The sequence below is a fragment of the Mytilus trossulus genome, chromosome 14, assembly GCF_036588685.1.
Source record: "Mytilus trossulus isolate FHL-02 chromosome 14, PNRI_Mtr1.1.1.hap1, whole genome shotgun sequence".
NCBI lineage: Eukaryota > Metazoa > Mollusca > Bivalvia > Mytilida > Mytilidae > Mytilus > Mytilus trossulus.
Window position 1 is genome coordinate 71,518,603 of NC_086386.1, and position 18,698 is coordinate 71,537,300.

An 18,698-nucleotide genomic window follows, 5' to 3' on the forward strand; every position below is an offset into this window, starting at 1 on the left:
AACTCTGACTTTTAAACTCGACAATCAACTATTTTTATTGGATTTTCCCGAGAATTCAATTGTACCAATGTACAATGATGTATAAATGGAGCAAGACAAAATTTTATTGACAAACGATTCGAAACAACTGCAGTTACTCGGGTACTACCACAAATATTGGTTCGGTAGTTCCGATCGATTGCCATCAATGTGAAGTTATCGAGGTGTTTACTACAATAAAAGAAGATAACCATAGTATCTTAGCTTATAATATATATTTTTGCTTTTATTAGAATGAAAATCTTATCATACAGTCATGTAAAAGAACAACTGGGTTAATCATTCTGAAGATTGGAACTTCATTACAAAATGATACAAACAGTGATTTATCATATTTAGTGAAACCAGAAAGAAATATCAGATTAGCAAGGAACTGGGTTTATATATCTTGAGCATTGTTGAGGGTAGGAATAGCGTGCTTAATTCAAATGAAGATGCAATGGTTGATACTTATATTTAAGAGAACATGATCTTTTGAAAAGTTGTATTGACGTTGAACAAGTTTTCATTAAATGCGAGTAATCTCTTATCGTCCATGTTTGCCTATTTTTTTTTTTTGTTTTTTTTTTGGTCTATGACTGACTAATTTAATACATGGTTACTAAACCTTGTACACAGATTAAATGAGGGGAGACATTTGATTGGTCAACTTCAAGTGAAGGTTATTTCTTATATGCAATTTCTATAAAACAGGACAGGATAAAACTTTACTCATGCCAGTTATAGCTTTATTTGCCACAAAGATAATTTCTGCACATATTTTTAAGTGCAAATTTAACAACGACTTAGAATGGTAATCAAGGGTGATATTACACCTAATATCGAAAGCTGTACATGCACCTTTGACCTTGTGAGTAATCTCATGTGGTATAATTTTGATATGTCAGTGAACTATTACAAAGAATGAAATATTTTGAGTTGATTGTGTCTCCAAAACATATTTTAGAGAACAATTTTCTTCAATAAAGACCCTGCCATGATTATTCAGTTTACAGAATAACCATACTAAGTGTTGTTTTTAGGGGGTCTCCTGATTTCTTATATTCTGCAAAGATAATAGAACATTTTAATAAGAAATAATTCAATAAATATATAGTTATAAGTTGATGCTGTAACAACAAATTACAAGGAGAAGCATTTTATGTCCCTCTCTGGAACGCGTGGTAATTTTTTTTTTCACGCAAGGATTGATTGAAACATCATTGGAGACAGTAAACTTTTATGCGGATTGCTCATTCTGCTAAAATACTCCAATTACTCATTTCTTATAACATTTCTATCATAAAGGAATGAAACTAACCCCAATGTTTGTATTTATAGGCCTGAAAAGTTGAAATTTTGAGGAACTGAAAGGCATACATTAACCAAAAGAGACTCTATTAGGGAGACAAAGTGGTCAATTAGTGGTATTTATCTTCCTATAATCATCATGTGTGTCTAATTCCATTGTTTCTAGGCAGATGAGATAAATATTTGAGTATTTATTATTCCACACTATATTCTAGACTTTTAGGGCTTGGTTTGGATTTGTCGAGGAAATTTAGCTCGAATGGCTGTTGATGTCATCTTTTATTGTACTAGATTTTTTCTCAAACTATTGAACTATTTAGTATTAAACTTGACGGAAATGCATGCAATTACAAGTAATACTAAGGAATAAAGTCACATTCAGTTAATTTAACAGTAATGTCTTATTTAGGTGTAATACCACTAAATTATGTTACGTCACAGACGGTTTTATACGAAAATAGGTAGAAAAAAATTGGCGGGAGATTTTTGTCATTTGATCTTTTACTTTATCATAAGCAAGTTAAAGTTATCAAAAAGTATAACAAAATAGATGGCTTATAATACTACATATACAAGATTTTTTAAATGGGGGTCGATGGACACAGTTTCGAAGGCTTTCAGATGGATAAAACAAAAATTCCAAAACATGACAAGCAACTATTCTCAAAATATTCAGTATATTCCGCTAAATTAAAACAATTCATTATCTACTGATCACAAGCGTCGGATCATCATTCTGCTTTCTCTCATAAACCACGTATGTCTATTGTAAAAATTCATATAGGACCATAGCATACCGTTTCGGTATGGACCATTCAAATATGAAGTTTCACATTTGGGAAGAAACCACCATCCTCCCCGTTTCCCTTCGTCGAGGGATTCAAATTCAGCACAATTTTCAGAATTGTTATCAATGTTGTTCATGTCTGGAGTTGTAAACTTTGTTTGTCTTTCAAAAAGGTCTTGAAGACCATTCAGTGTTATTATTGCCGGCACTAGAAAATATAAAATAAAAATACGAAAAATGAGTAAATAGGTTGTCAAAGATAATAATCGCAAAAATTATACTATAAGTTAACTGTGGTGATGGGTACCACATGAAGCACTGTCCGGTTATGTCATGAACATTGGAAATCACCGTTAGTTTATGGTTGGGTTCTGTTTCCTCCGTCTTTAGTTTTTGAGGTGTGTTTTGTGTACCGTAATTTATCAATGAGGTTGATGAATATTCACGTTATTGTTTACTTTTTGTCTAATTTATCCTATTTATTTTTCGTGATATACTCAATATAATCATAGCTATATTCATTTCTGCGAGATCCTAATTGATCGAGTGGACTCGTGCGTCGGTCACAGTGCAATGCGATAGATGCCACAATATTTCAGAAGCATAAGTTTGAATCAAGGCGATAGAAGAACAAAAACATCATACATTGTTAATATGATAATTAACTATAAACATCATTATATAGGTCTGAATATTGAAAACAACATTTAAACTTATCTAAGGGTTGGATAAAAAACGCAATTTTTATACATGTGCATGTAAAACAAATATCTAGAGGGGTCTAAATACAGCACGAACAACATTTTCAAAAAGACCACAAAATTGAAAAGGTACAATTTGACAAAACGAATTTGACTAACAGGTCTGACAATTGATGGGTTTACCCTCCTTACTGCCATTGACAACTGTCTAATACATTGATCAAAAGATGTTAAACAAATGGATCTTTTTTATCTGATACCAAACAGAAAACCAAAAAATTGCGGCAAAAATGGTAAACCACAATTATAGATAATTTGCTTACTATATACATGCCCTCCGGATTACGACAATGAATGTCTCTTACGTGATGTCAGGGATTAAAACAGCATTTGGATGGCCATTTGATTTACCTCAATTTAGAAAACACTCTTACATTTAAAAGAGTAGAAGAGGTAGAATTAACGGATTATAAACCGAATGGTAAAATATAATACAAGTCTAATCAAAATAAATACAAACAAGTTTGAATTGAAAACAATTTTCAAACCTATGATTGCCTTTGATAAAAACAGTTTTACACGCATGCATGTTAAAAATAATTTCGTCGTAAAGGTGTCTCAGTAATACACATAAGCCCAACAATGTTAATTCTTCTAATTTACGTTCGCTTAAAATTTATGTTGTTCTCTCGTCTGGATTTGAACGCATACTACTATGATATTGTAGCACTAAATCGCCTTACACTGTAAACGACGCATTAAACCACTCTTCAAGACGTACAATGCTTCACGCTGAAGTGCGTTGGTTAACACACTGAAGCGCGATTGTAATATTGTGACGGTACGTGTTGCGAAATACGCTGAAGTGCGTTGGTTATTACACTGAAGTGCTATTGTAACATTGTGACGGTACGTGTTGCGAAATACGCTGAAGTGCGTTGGTTAACACACTGAAGTGCTATTGTAACATTGTGATGGTACTTGTTGTTAGATACGGTAAAGTGGGTTGGTGGGTACTCTGAAGTGCAACGGTCTCATATGGACATATCAATTACTTACTTATCAGGACATATGGTTTTTTTTCAAATGTATAAGCAACTTTTTGTTTGTCCTGTCAGCAGAGAAATGCTCACAATGATTATTTGTCTATTTATCTGTTATCATATAAGGTTTTAAGAAATGAAAACTACACGTGCATTTTTGCTTGACTCATATAATATAGTAAAACAATACGCTTTTTCTGTAAAAATAAAATCGGGGGTCGATGATAAGCTGCATCTCTACTTAGTATCATACATTGAAAAATAAACCAAGTTTGAACAATTCAAGTTGATTTTGGCCTAACCAATTGCAGGACGTTTTCTGTATGAAATATGCATGGCATGCTTCCCCAAAAATTAATTACCCAATCTGCAGACTAATGTTGATTTATAGTCGCCTGTTCCCCTATGGTCATCATTTGGTTGACTTAGTGTGATATAAGTTTGTTTCCCCAACTTCTTATGCTCAAAACTGATTTGAATTAGTTGTTTCATTATGTGTTTTATCCATTGTACGAATTAAACCTGCATTTACAATCTCTGAATATCCTGCTTTTTTAGAAAAAAGAGTGTGGTTTAAGTGCTATTGAGACGACTCACCGTCACAGTCAAAATTTGTTAAAGTAAACCGTTATATGTCAAAGTATGGTCTTCAACACGGAGCCATTTAATATGATAACGCTGTATTTGAAAACTTTACATTGAACAAACGGGATGAAAAAACATCAAAATGCAGTAACAAGAACATCGCACTTCAGCGTGACCATTGTACTTCAGCTTCTTATCACACCCGGAGTCCGTGTATCCCTACATGTCTGAAGCAAAATTATTTTTTACAATATATTTTTTCATACATTTCAATTCTCTAAAAATCAGTTGTTTTTGAAAATCTAGCTTTGATATCATTGGATTTCTTATTGCCACATGTGTGAACACAATGGAACGATTCGGTGTTATCTAAGTAATTAATTATGGATATATCTACAAAACTCAACGATGCAGTGTTATCTACTTTATAAATTATAATATATATATATATATATACATACCTTTATTTCCAGTGAAGTTTCCAATAGTTAAAGCATACTTTGAATCTTCATTACCAACTAAAAACTCTTTATATTTTGCAAAAACTGTAAATCTATGTTTCATTTCATCATGAACTAAGTCGACCCGCAGTTCATATTGATCATTAGAGGTCAAGTGATGTAAACGTTCGTTACCTGAAATTGTTAGAAGGGTTGTATATACCTATCGTCATTTAGGAAGGAATGGAGAATAAAAAAACAACATGAAGAACCAGAAAGAGGAAGAAAAAAGTAAATCCTTGTATTGATATATTCATCTTGTCATAACAAAATAACATTCAACACAACGCAAACTATGCAAAATCGAATCAGCACCCCAAATACGTTCCGTTGTTGTTTAATAATAAAAAATAGAAGGACAAATGTGTAGTAAGAATTGAAAATAGGATACGCGTTTTGGGGTCTCACTCACAATGCATTGTGTAAATTTCAATTCGAACTTGTTTAACAGAGTGAGGAAGTCAAATTATGGGGATAGACAGTTACTGTAATTTCAGAAATAATTGGATGGTTTATAATAAATTCGATTAATGCGACTAAGTATCGCAATAATCTTCAATTTGTTGAAGACGGTCACTATATGGTAGAATAGAATAGAATAAGAACTCGCATTCGTATATATAATACATATATCTGTGTGCAAATTTTTCTGACAACGCAAATTAGCCAATAATTAGTTTCATTTTTTTTATTTTTCAAAAGTCGAAACAAAAATGCTTCATTTCTAAGTTTGTTACAGATATCGGTTCTTGCGAAGTAAACAGTAGATCTATTGATAAATGAAGAAAATCAATATTCTAAGAAAATCGCAAAGAACAATATCGATAGTTATACTAACCTAGCCAATGCTCTTGTGCAACATCACCGAATCCATTTTTGTAATCGTCCCAAAGTTTGTCTCCAAAATTAACGTCTCCGTTAAAGCGTTTTTGAACAACCTTGAAGAAGAAAGTCAAAATATTATTGTTGTCAAATAATTTTAAACTTTTTCATTTACTTCAAGCAAAATCAAAATCAATCACAATTAAACTGTGTTTCTATCTGAAATATGCTTGGAAAAACAGATCATGTATTGTGAATTAATTGTACCTTTATTATATCATATGTATCGTTCTTTGCTATCTGTTGTCTTGTCACAATGTATATACTTGTTTATGTATTCCCATAGCATATCATTTATGCTTTCGCAAATAAAATATTCATTCATTCATTCAAATGATTAATCAACAATTATTTGAATTTAGATATGACGCGACTTCTGATTGGCTGATGTTGTTTTGTTTATTAACCATTGGACATAATCAAGGCATGTGATCGTGACATCATCTATGTTTCTTCATGGTTTACTTGGGTTTAAAATAGAATTGAGAATTAAATGATATGAAATCTCTTTTTTCCGTCCATTAAGAAATAACATCAAAATGTGGAGCACAATGAATAACCCGCGTAGCAGAAAGGATGTCTGTAAGACATTTGTCAACAATATTCCAAATCTTACTGAATATAGGGGACATTTTTAATAAGTTTCGGAAGAACAAATTATCTTCATTGGTTTTGTTATAATAAACTCTGAACTGGCATTCAGTGACTATGTGTATTATTCTTTATGGATTACAGCTTCTTTATTTCAAAAAAACCAGACGTGCGAGGTCTGAAAAGCCCGTCAAAGTGAAAAAACACTTCCAACATCATTCAAAATAACAAGCTTTTTACAAGTCTGTTATATATTTGATAGTAAATAAATGAAGAACCTAAAAAAGCAGAAAAAATGGAGGGTCCTTGCGCTTGTTTTTCGAGATATCAACCATTTTAAATTTAGTGTCAACAAATTTTCCTTAGATTGCTGCCTTTTTCTTTCTAAGAAGATGATTAATTCATAATGATCTTAAAATACTCTCAAAGACAACGTCTTAAACTATATTTACATCCCAGCTGCTTTGTTCTACCATGAGGAATTTGAGCCGGATCACCCAATCCAGATTACCCCAGCTTGAGTTTCTTTGTTTTTCGTGCTTTCCTTTGTTCTGTAACATTTTGGTGGGGTTTTAACCTTTTTGTAAATAAGTAAGTTGTCAGACTGACTGTTCAATTTAGTTTTTTGGCAAGTCGGTAAACAAGAGTAGGGCGATTTTGTTTAAAAAGTGGCAATCTGGTATGGACCCATTGGCCAGTGGAGCGAGTTGACATTGTTTCATATTTAATCATCGTGTTCGTGGGTCATAAGGAGTATACATTATATAGTAATATTTAAAGTATAGGAATGGTTGTGTGGCGATCTAAATTAAACTAAATTTTATGAATTGTAGATTGTTTTTGGTCTAATTCAAAACATCTTACAATGACACACCAAGTCCTCATGGGATAACTATTACGTTTCAATTCATTTCATAAATTCGGTAAGGATCATACGTCCATGCTGTGTTCACAAATATTTGACAACTCTCCGTACAGCTCTCTGGTCAAGTGATTATTATGTCGGTCAATGAGTTTTTCAATGTTCTAGGATGTTATGGTGTCTTTCAAAAACCAGAGAATCCAAAAAACGTGCGCAGAAAAGAAAGTAAAATTAAAGGTTATCAGATCCCTGTAAGTGAGGAATGAACATGTAATCTGTATCATCACCAAATTTGGGGATTTCAAAATTGAGTAAGTTTAATACAAACTGACCAGCCATCCTCCACCGTCCGTTTCCATATCACAGTAAACATTGTAGCCTGTCCCTCCCTGTGGATATATCCTGTATACACCACTAGATCCTCTTGTTACGTCCAAGCAATCTTTAACAATGTTTGCTGAAACAAAGTCATGCTATAAATTAAGGCAACAGTAGTATACCGCTGTATAAATGTCATGCATCAATTTAGCTGAAACTAATCCATGTAACAAACTAAAACAAACAAAAAAGCATTCAAGAGGAAAACAACAGAAAGTCTCCTGCTTTTATATTGTCCTTTTGATTTTAAATCTTAACTTAAGTTAGACAGTTTGAAACAGTCATTTTTTTCTGACCGGCCCTTACAAAAAAAATATAAAATACTTTTCAGAAAATTTACTGAAAGATTGAACACGAAGTAATATCTTTGTTTTTAAGAAATTTTCAGACGATGTTACAATCTAAATGAGCGCTTCTGACTGAGTTTTTAGGTTTTTATGCAATATAATTATAAGTTAGTCATCAGTTAAGAAATCAGTAACACAAAATAGTGTGTATAATTATAAACATGTTGATTTCCTTGTGATGCGAAGTTTAATAAATGCATATGCATGTTTTACAGGTATACTTAGTAGAATGAATGATCCAAAAACTTCATTAAATTTGGACTTTTGTAAAAAAAAACAACTGTAAAAGTTAAACAATTAGTTAGTAATCAATGTGATCTAAATCTACGTAAAATATGCATGCCCATTCCAGTCAAGGTTTTGTGTGTATATTTCGTAATAGATTAGGAGCGGGGATGATTAAAGTCTTCACAACATATCTATTTTTAATTCAATGTTATGTGTGTATATTTAATAATAGATTAAGATTGAGGATAACTCCAATGCTTCATCAATTCTATACTTATATGTCAATCCTATTTATGTACATCTAATAATATCTAGGGGAAGAAATTATTCACATATTTGCACCTTAAATTCAAATTAATCTATATAAACGAGGTAATAGATAAAGAGAAGGGATGATTTGATTGAACAGCCATAGATAAAATATACACGAGTTACCTTAAGTTCAAAGTTATTTATGTTAAATAAATAATTTGGTTTTCGAAAAGTTACAAAAAATATGCACCGCTCATATGCTTTCTTTTGTTTTTCGTTCTTGACATATTTGTTTGTGTTTATAGTGATTGAGATTAAAACATAATGGTTACTGCTGTACATTTTGTTCACCTATTATGTCTGTTTAATTTGTACATATATTGCTGTCAATGTAATAAAATTCTATGCTACTTGCAAACAAATGAGAGATATAGCTCGATGTAGCTTTGTAACCAGGTTTATTCAAAACTTTCTACTGTAGAATAATGCCTATTCTAACGCGGAGTCAGGAATAGGACAGTTGCGATCCATTCGTTTGATATGTTTTTGCTTTTGGTTTTGCCATTTGACAAGGAATTTTCCATTTTGAAATTCATAGTTCGATATTTTTTTATTTGTTTTTACCTTTTTTTGGAAGTGTTGTGTGTATTTAACTGGTACGTCATACGAATATAGATGATAAGAAAGTACATATATTAATCGCCGTTTACATTGTTAATGCTATAATATTTATATTCATTTGCTTATCTGCTTAATATGTTATGGAATTACCGTGCTTTGATTAAGTAAACGGTATTTGTAATTTTTTAACATTTTTTTAAGGGTCTTACATCTTATTGTTGAGATACGTATTTAGTGTAGTCACGGTGGTATCTTTAATGTTAATGTACAATATATCACCTCAGTCGGTTTCTTAATAGCATTGTTTAAATACAGCTGAAAACAGAATTTATAAAACTTACAAGATAAATTCGTGAACAAAATTGTTTAATATACAACTAATGTGAGTGGTTATGGTAATATACATTTATGTGACTTGTTTACGGCTGACACTTTGAGTCAGTCTTTTTTTTTCTTATAATACATGCATATCTTTTAAGAATTTCACTTTGAAAATAATAAAAAAAAATATATGAAATATGTTTTTTGCATCTTGAACATTGTTGAACAACATAAAGAACATGCACCACTTACGTTTTCTTGAAGTTTGAATTTTGTTTTCCAACTCGTTAATTTTCTTGTTGTAGTCTTTGTCATTTGATATCAATGTATTAACCTTCTTCCACAATGTTTCATTTAATTTGTTTTCTAGTTCATCTATTTTGGTATCGATGTAAGATTCAATGTTTGACATGTCTAGATCGACTACAAGCGGAGCTTTCGTTTCATCAAGTAGCGACAGGGAAACCAGTGGATTACACAGTGCCGTACACAGAAATAACACAAAAACACAAAATATTGGACTTATTATCCCAAAAGTCATGATTGTCTATGAATCTCAAGTATGGTTGTCGATAACTAAATGAGACGAAATGACAATGAACGATCCGTTTAAATGTTGTATTTAACACAGAACAAATGTGGAAATTCCACTTGTTGAAATGACAGTAAATTACTATTCAACTACTTAAATAGATAATGACAAATAATGTTCATTTTAAAATAAAATATGTCCAGTTATAAAACAGAATTATAATATATAATTTGAAATAATTTCATTACTGAATTCATGACTTAACTTAATGAATCACCATTATACTGCTTAGTATTTATACGTTAATGCTGCGCTTTGTATCACGTTTTATATTAAAGATGTTGTTGGATCCTGCACGATTGTGTTATTCAACATTAAGATGTGTCTGGTTTCTGACGCAAACTAGCTGTACATTCACTAGGAAATTTAGATGTTTTAATTAAAACAAGATGTCTATGCCGTACCGATAAGTTTTTCGTCGATGTGTATAGGATGAATAGAATTGTGTGTCTGAAAATATTTTAGTGGTACAAAAGCAAAGTAATATAAAAGGCAAAGTCAAACAACTGACAGAGAATCAAGACGACAATAAAATATAGTGAAAAAGTAACACCACAACTATACTGCCCTTCAAGGAAAAATTTAGAAGGGAAAACCCTCAAATGAAAAATTCAAAATCTAAAACATATCAAACGAACGGATAACAACAGTCATATTCCTGAGATTGATACAGACATATTCGTATGTAGAAAATGGTGGATTGAACCTGGTTTTATAGCTAGCTAAACCCCTCACTTGTATGACAGTCGCATACAATTCCATTTAATTGACAGCTTTCTATCAAATGTTCAAAGAGAAGTTATATGCAAAGTCTTCTTACTCCCGAAAAAAATATAAATTCCGCAACAATATGATAAAACACACAGAGAGCTAGAAGACCAATTACTTCAGTTTCATAAATCAAACCAATTTAACATTTTTTGTTTTAATTTCTACTGCTTAATGAATAGTAGGGTGTACATGTTATTATTGCTTTAACGTTGTAATATCGGTTTATTGTAACACATATGACAAAGTTATTATTATTATTATCTATTTACGTAAACAAATTATTGCATTTCCTATTTGAATGTCGTCTAGTCATATGAGGTATTTTAGAAAACGATATATAGATTTGATAAAAATACAGTAAAAACTGGTCTGAACGAACTCAGTTGTAAACAAAACCTGATTATTTCGAAATTTTGTTTTAGACTTGCAATGGTTTCTCTTTAGCTGTTGAATCTGTCTTAATTGAATACCTACAAAACGTAAACGGAAGATCATGTTATTAAGATTGTTCGTTTTCACAGTACAATATACGATCTATAACATTGTAAAGATTACACTTGGACATTCCACCCTTGTTTACATTTTAACATCAGATAAAACTGTTCATTAATACGGACGTTCACACCTGAGCTGACTCAGAAAACAAAACCAATTTCTTAAAATGAAACTGTGTGTCTTTGATAAATTAATTTTATTGGTATTATTTTACAACATTGAAGGTAGGTACTTGCATCATTTAACAGCTATTTATGTGTTAGATAAAAAGATATATTGAAAATGTATAAGAAGATAAATAATTCAACGACTGATTTGAATACACGTATGTGTTGATATATTTCCAATAAAATCTTTAGTTTATAGTTTTTATTCATCATTGCTTTTATAAAAAAGTAAATTTTAGTTGAATAAAATTAATAACTTGTTGCTACCTTTTTAACCATATTGCTGATTTATTTTAGACAAAGCAAAAGTAGACACCAACAAATAAACCAAATCAATTAGAAGACACAAACTATATTCGGTTTTCGATTTGTTTTTAACACAAAACAGCAGTACATGTTTGGATACGTCAAATACCGTTATTTCGTCGCCTGTCATTCCGATGTATGATTTTTTATTTCGGGATGATCTTTTTAAACGAGATCTAATTAGTGGGTGCACTTTTTAATCTAATTCTAGCCGAGGTATGTGAAAAAACAATATATATCAACACTGAATGCCTTGGTCCATGCGATGTGGACTCACCTGCCTGGAATTCTTTTGGAATTAATTGGTGTGATACATGTTGTAAAATGAATAGCACGTGGTATTGTGTCAGTGATGTCACATACCACAAATGTGAAGCTACTGCACAGTAAGTATCTTATTATATTATTTTTACGACAAAAGAGATAACTTCAGCTTCCCAATTGTGAACTTTCCATTTCTATGTTGGAACATTGCAGAGGCGCCTGTATAGGGAGTATATATCTCTGAATTGATACAATGTTCCCGGGCTTGTATTTTCTATCATAATTTCCTTAGCAGAATTACTACTCACAAGAAAACTATTAAATAAAGGCAACATTAAACCGAGAGTTCCGAATGGTGAAGTTGACATCATCCCTTCGTAAATTTTACGAAACTCGTCACGAGTTGGTTGACCGTTGTTGAATAACCGTTTCACAGATGATATCGGATATGTTCCTTCTGTCGTACCTACAATACCCTTTCCCTTTTCACGAGTGTGACCTACCGAATTAGACTATTTACCAGGATTGTTGCTTAGTCTATTGTTTTCTATGTTGTGTGTTCTGTACTATTGTTTGTCTGTTTGTCTTTAATGGAAAAAGGCACTTAGACAAATAATAGTACACACGACACAAATTAGAACACTACAAAAGTCAAAAAGTCTGAAAAGACCAGTTTTTGTCTGAATTTGCATAAATTTTTACTCGACATTCTTTATCTGTCTGAATATTTTATAAAAAACTCTTAACATAGTATGAATTTGTCTAATAAGATTTCTGTTTTTTCAGTCTTTACATTGTGTAAAAAATTCTCGATACTTCCTGTTTCATCTGATAAAAGTTTGGAATAGTCTCGACCAATTATTGACTTCTTTAATTTATCTCGATCAGTCTTCACGTGTTCTTGACTTCTAAATAATGTCTGAATATGCCTTGACACATTCTCGACAGTCTTAAATATGTGCAGCTAGCTTCATAATAATTTTGCATTTAAGATCATAAGTAATTACGATACAAAAATTAAATGATCGGTATATTTACTTGAAACTAATTTGGGGCTAATTTTTATTTATTTTTTGTCATACAGAACAGTCCTGATGGTGCCACCCACAAAGCGTTCTACAGGAAGCTTGACTACAACAACTACACATCGTCCTACAAGACGTGTGTCGTCAACGACTCAAAGATATTTTACCTATAGACCATTTACTGCTTATCCAAAACACACAACATATGATTACGATGACCAATATCTTACTACTACCAGTAAACCTTCTAAGTAAGTCATTTCACATATGTTTTTTTGTTTTGTTGACACATCGTTGTTAATATAATGGAATGTGATCCAACTGTCATACAAGTGGTTACGTTAGCTAAGCAACCATTTTCAACATAAAAAGGTGGCAAAAAGGGGGACGCAAGATACCAGAGAGACAGTCAAACTCAAAAATCGAAAATAAACTGATAACGCCATAGCCAAGAATGAAATGGATAAACAGACAAACAATAGTACACAATACAAAACATAAAAAAGTAATGAATAAACAAAACGAATCCCAACAAAACTAGGGATGATCTCGGGTGCTTCGGAAGAGAAAGCAGATCCTGATCCACATGTTGCACCCATCGTGTTGCTTATGAGATTACAAATCCGGTAATTAGTCTAATTCGGTAGTTCACATTAATAAAAGGGAAGGGGATTGCAGTTATGACGTACGGAACATATCCGATATCATTGGTGAAACGGTTATTCCGTAATTGTCAGCAAACTCATCATGGTGTTGGTAAAATTTACGAAGAGATGATTTCACCTTCAACATTTGGAACTCTTGATGTAATAGGTTCCGTGTGAGCAACAACCCTTTATCAAGAAAATCATGATATGAAATCCAAGCACGGGAATATCGTATCACGTGGGAGATGTATACACCGTATGCAGTTGCTTCTGGAATGTTGCTACATAAAAATGGAAGGTTAACAATTGGAAAGCTTAAATCATCCCTTTTGTCGTAAAGTTTTGTTTTCAATCGACCCTCATTGTCAATTTCTAGATGTAGTTCAAGATATGAGGCCGACCTATCTATATTTGTTTATCGTTCTTTTATCTATTTCAATGGGATTGATGCGTTCGATATAGCAATGTGAGAGTTATTACTCATTCGTTTGAGCTTTTGATTTTGCCATTTGCATCTGAACAAGACAGACTGTGAGAAATCATTTATCTTGATTAATGAATCTCCTTCTTGAATTTCAGTATTTCAGAATTTCTGTGATTTTATTTTTTACATAATTTATATTAAAAAAAAACAGACCTTTTGCATATTTTTGCTAGACATCGATAAGACCCTTTGCAGTAAAAGCAGAAGTAGGCAGAACCCTTTTAAGATAATTGATTTATCACAGTCTCAGTCTTCCTTAGCTAAACTTAATTCTGAAAATATAAAGGTATTTCGCATGAGAAGCATTTATGTCAGTTTTTTAAAATCTGCTGCAATCGTATTTTTTTTTCATTTAAAATTGAGAATGAAAATAGGGAACATGTTAAAGAGACAACACTTCTACCAAAGAGTGCAAACCAGCAGCAGGCAGTTAATGTGTCTTCCTATTCAAAGGGAACATTCCGTACCGGAAGCGTGCTTCAGCTGTCTTCTAAGCAATAATGTGTTTTGTGTAAAAAATAAAAAAAAATAAAATAAAATAGTGCAGAAGACTTACAGAGGTCAGATGCTTCATTGGATAGAAGCAAACATGCATCGGGGTTAAAAAAAATTCCTGAGATCTCAACCGTCTCCCTATACTCCTTGCTTTTTTGGATTATTCACTAATGATCTTGAACAACATTTGAAAATTTGTAAGGTTTCTATGTAAGGTTTGATACAGATTCAAGCTATATTAAAAATGGACATAACAATATATTTTTTATTTAATTTACAGAATCGCTTTTATCAGTATTTTTGCAGTCTCCGGATCTTTGGTTGTGCTAGTTGTTATCCTAACTTTTATTGTTATAAAGCATTCAAAAAGACGTGATGAACAAAGACGAAATGCCCTATTCAATGCTGCCAATGAGCAGATAAGTAGGAATTCCGGACATCTCAGAGGGAATCCGGTATACATTAGAGGAAGTATGTTTTAGGAGATATGTCTGAAATAAAATTCAGAATGTGAATGGGGGATATATCAAAGAGACAAAAACCCGGCCATATAGCAGACAACAACCAAAGTCCACCAATGGGTCTTCAATGCAGCAAGAATCTCCTGCACTCGGAGACGTCCATTAGCTGGACACCAAACAAATATGCTTAGTTCAGTGATAATCGACCTCATACTGAACTCCGAAATATACACAAAAAACTAAATAAAAAATCATACATGGCTAAAAAGCACAAAAATGCAGCGGGGTTAAACTTGTTTTTCAAGATCTCAACCCTTACCATTTACATGCTAATGTACATTTTTTCTGGTCTAAACAGTTTTTAATTAGTCATTTGTGGGACCTAAATGGCTTGCTGCATGGTATATGTCAAGGCTTTGTGTTGAACATGTTGACCTTTAACGGTTTTAAATGTTGTGACTTTGATGAAAAGCTGTCTCATTGACCCTCATATAGCATTTACTGATGATTAATGATGTAAACGAGTACTCGGTAGTATCAGGTATATATTTACAAATGCTACTAGACTAATCAGTTTCATATAAGAATGTTGATATTTTATAAGTTTAAACAGAGATATATGTATAATATATGAACAAATAAACTCATCCTCCGTGATCATAGATACCAGGATTTACATTTTATATTTAGGCAAAAGGCGCGTTTCATCTACCAAAAACTCATCAGTGATGATCGAATAAAAAAATGTTTAAAGGCAAAACAAGTACGAAGTTGAAGAGCATTGAGGATAGAAAATTCCTAAACATTTTGCTAAATACAGCTAAGGCAATCTATTCCTTTAGTTTTTCCGAATGCCAAGTTTTGAAAACATTTAATTTATGATTATGAACATATCAATGATAATCAAGTCAACACAGAAGTGCCTACTACTTGGCTGGTGATACCCTCGGGGAACAATATCATGTTTCCAAGGCTTATAATTTTACCTTATCTGTGTCACTCACCCACCTCTCTGTCGTAATAAATTGCTATAGATATTAATTAATTGCTTGTTTAGAGTTTTACCAGTTTACATAATAAGTACATGTAGTAAACAAGATATTTATTATCATACGGCATACAATTCCATGGACTATCATCGAGTTTAGGTAATACAGTTGAGTGTGTTACGATCATAAGACAACGCCATGCAATACATACAATTGGTATAATCTTGTGTATCCATTTTGTAAATATTTCTCCGAGCGAGTACTCCAGTATCACTCGGTGAATGCAACGAGTTATCGATTAGTTAATCTTCACCGATTTGACATCCCAACTTATAATATATCTATCTTTAAATAATAATAAAGAATGCAAGTTTGACGCGATTCTGATTGCAAAAATAAAAAGATTATTCATGCACGTAATTATGAGAATAAAAATATTTTAAAATGTTCTATAACTAACAAACTAACAGGATACCTTCTGATGTGTTGTAACCTATACATTTTTCACAGTTCAGATACAAAACAATGACTTTAATTGTCAAGCATGCAGTGGCGAAAAAATGACAAACAAAAGTCCTCTTAAGTTTTCAGTTATAAAATTAATGGTACCAATTTTCTTGAACCAGATGCGCATTTCGACAATACATGTCTCTTCAGTGATGCTCGTGGCCAAAATATTTAAAACCAAAGCTTATACAAACGATGAAGAGCTATAATCCAAAAGGTCCAAAAACTATAGCCAAATCAGTGAAAGGAATCAGGGCTTTACATGTAATTTACAGTCATTCATGTTCAAACTCCATAAATACCATATGAAAGTGTATATGCAATAGAAAAATAACAATCAAAAGGACCTTACTTTACTTTGGTTTTTTTCTATCCAAACGGTATCTATCTATTTCTCGATTAACCAGGCTCACAGAAACAAACGACCTTTAATAGACTGGAATAGAATAGGGAAATATTTTAAAATACAGTCGTCTGATTTACACGTTGCAAGTAATCATGTTGAACCTATAATTGGATGTAACTAGTCCTCGATTTTACATCTCTCGCTGTCATATTAAGGCTGTATGATGACCAGTCTAATGCATAGAGAAAATATAAATATTTAGCGCCAAATATTTCAAAGAAAATCAAAATTGTCAATTGTGATAGAATTCAATATGAAAAAAAGAGTTTCTTCCGTTGAAAGTGAAATCAATATTTCATACGGAATATGTACTAATCTATTTTGTTTAATTATTAGTAAGAGAAACAGAAACACAGGTTAACTGGACAAATAATAATGCGAATGACAGTTTAGCTAACAACGGAAATGCTGCACAAGGTTTCATGCTAAATGATCTACCACCATCTTACTCAGAATGTATTGCTTCTGACCAATCTAGTCACCAACTATCTGCACCAACTGACTATACATGTCAACGACCGAACTTATCAATAACTCCACTACCATTGTAAAGACTCGGGTAAGGTTTATATCAATGAGTAGGTAATGAAACAGTGTGTCGATGAGTGAAAATAAGAAAATAGCAAGATCGGTTATATAAAGGACATCACACACTACCTGAAAGGATATTGATTGACAAATCCTATTAAAATCCATGACTATACTGTAACACTACGGATATACATGCAATTTACTAAGAAAAGTTGACTCAGCGAGATCATTGCATCAGTAAACATTATCTTGGGATGCATGTATATTGCTTTAATTGTTACTTTTTCGAGTATGTCGTTGAGTAAAGAAATAGATAATTATGTAATAAACATTTTTTTCTGATTTTAAAATATTAACCGGCAAATTACTACAATTCTTTTGTATAAATCCTCACAAAAGTGTAACCACTGTCAGATTGCTGTCGTAATCATAACAATTGTCATTATAAATATTTTTAAGTGCTTTAGGTATTTTGCTAACAGTTGTTAATCCAAACCTATGTATTTAAAACTAACTTTAATGACAAATAATTAAGTTAAATTTCCCGACATTAAAAAAAGACACAAGAAAACAAGTAAAGAAAAATATAGTATATTACTAGTAATGATATAAACCTGCAGGGTTTGGCATCTCTCCTTAAATGTAACTCAACGTTTTTAAGAAGAAGAAAACTTTGAATTAAATTATAATTTTTTGTTTTCTGTTTCAGAATTCGCAAACTTGACCTATAGAATGAAAGTTGACGATAGTACCAATTAGTTCATTTGAGACGCACAATGAATAACTGTAGTTCATAATTTCATCATATTTTATCGTATCATATGTTCTAGACTAATGCATGCTCAATAAATACTCATTTTGTATTCTGATAGAGAGTAAACGGTCCGAGATTTCAACCTAATCATGTACATCGGTGTCTTCCCAAAGTCACAAACCCAACTCATGTTTATTTATGTGGTACATACGCCTTTCTCGTTTTCTTATACACTAGTAGATTGTTGGTTTTCCCGTTTGAATGGTTCTACACTGGCAATATTTGAGACTCTTTATAGCTTGATGTTGAGTCTAAGCACCGATTTAAAGACCGTACTTTCATTTAGAATAGTTTACTTTTACAAATTGTGACTTTGA

The 18,698-nt window shown here is 32.0% G+C and overlaps 2 protein-coding genes across 2 annotated transcripts; one reads left to right on the plus strand and one right to left on the minus strand.

Moving 5' to 3' along the window:
• Window positions 1-268: 268 nt before the first annotated feature.
• LOC134695831 (fibrinogen-like protein A) lies at window positions 269-9,987 on the minus strand. The gene is made up of 5 exons (XM_063557261.1): window positions 9,680-9,987; window positions 7,613-7,737; window positions 5,784-5,883; window positions 4,907-5,080; window positions 269-2,324 (listed from the first exon to the last, which is right to left on the minus strand). Exons 1-5 carry the CDS (start codon window positions 9,966-9,968, stop codon window positions 2,044-2,046), a joined length of 969 nt encoding a protein of 322 aa, XP_063413331.1. The 5' UTR covers window positions 9,969-9,987; the 3' UTR covers window positions 269-2,043.
• Window positions 9,988-12,069: 2,082 nt separating this feature from the next.
• Window positions 12,070-18,402, plus strand: LOC134697307 (uncharacterized). The gene is made up of 5 exons (XM_063559498.1): window positions 12,070-12,144; window positions 13,107-13,298; window positions 14,954-15,144; window positions 17,373-17,595; window positions 18,277-18,402. Exons 1-4 carry the CDS (start codon window positions 12,083-12,085, stop codon window positions 17,585-17,587), a joined length of 660 nt encoding a protein of 219 aa, XP_063415568.1. The 5' UTR covers window positions 12,070-12,082; the 3' UTR covers window positions 17,588-17,595; window positions 18,277-18,402.
• The last annotated feature ends 296 nt before the right edge of the window (window positions 18,403-18,698 follow it).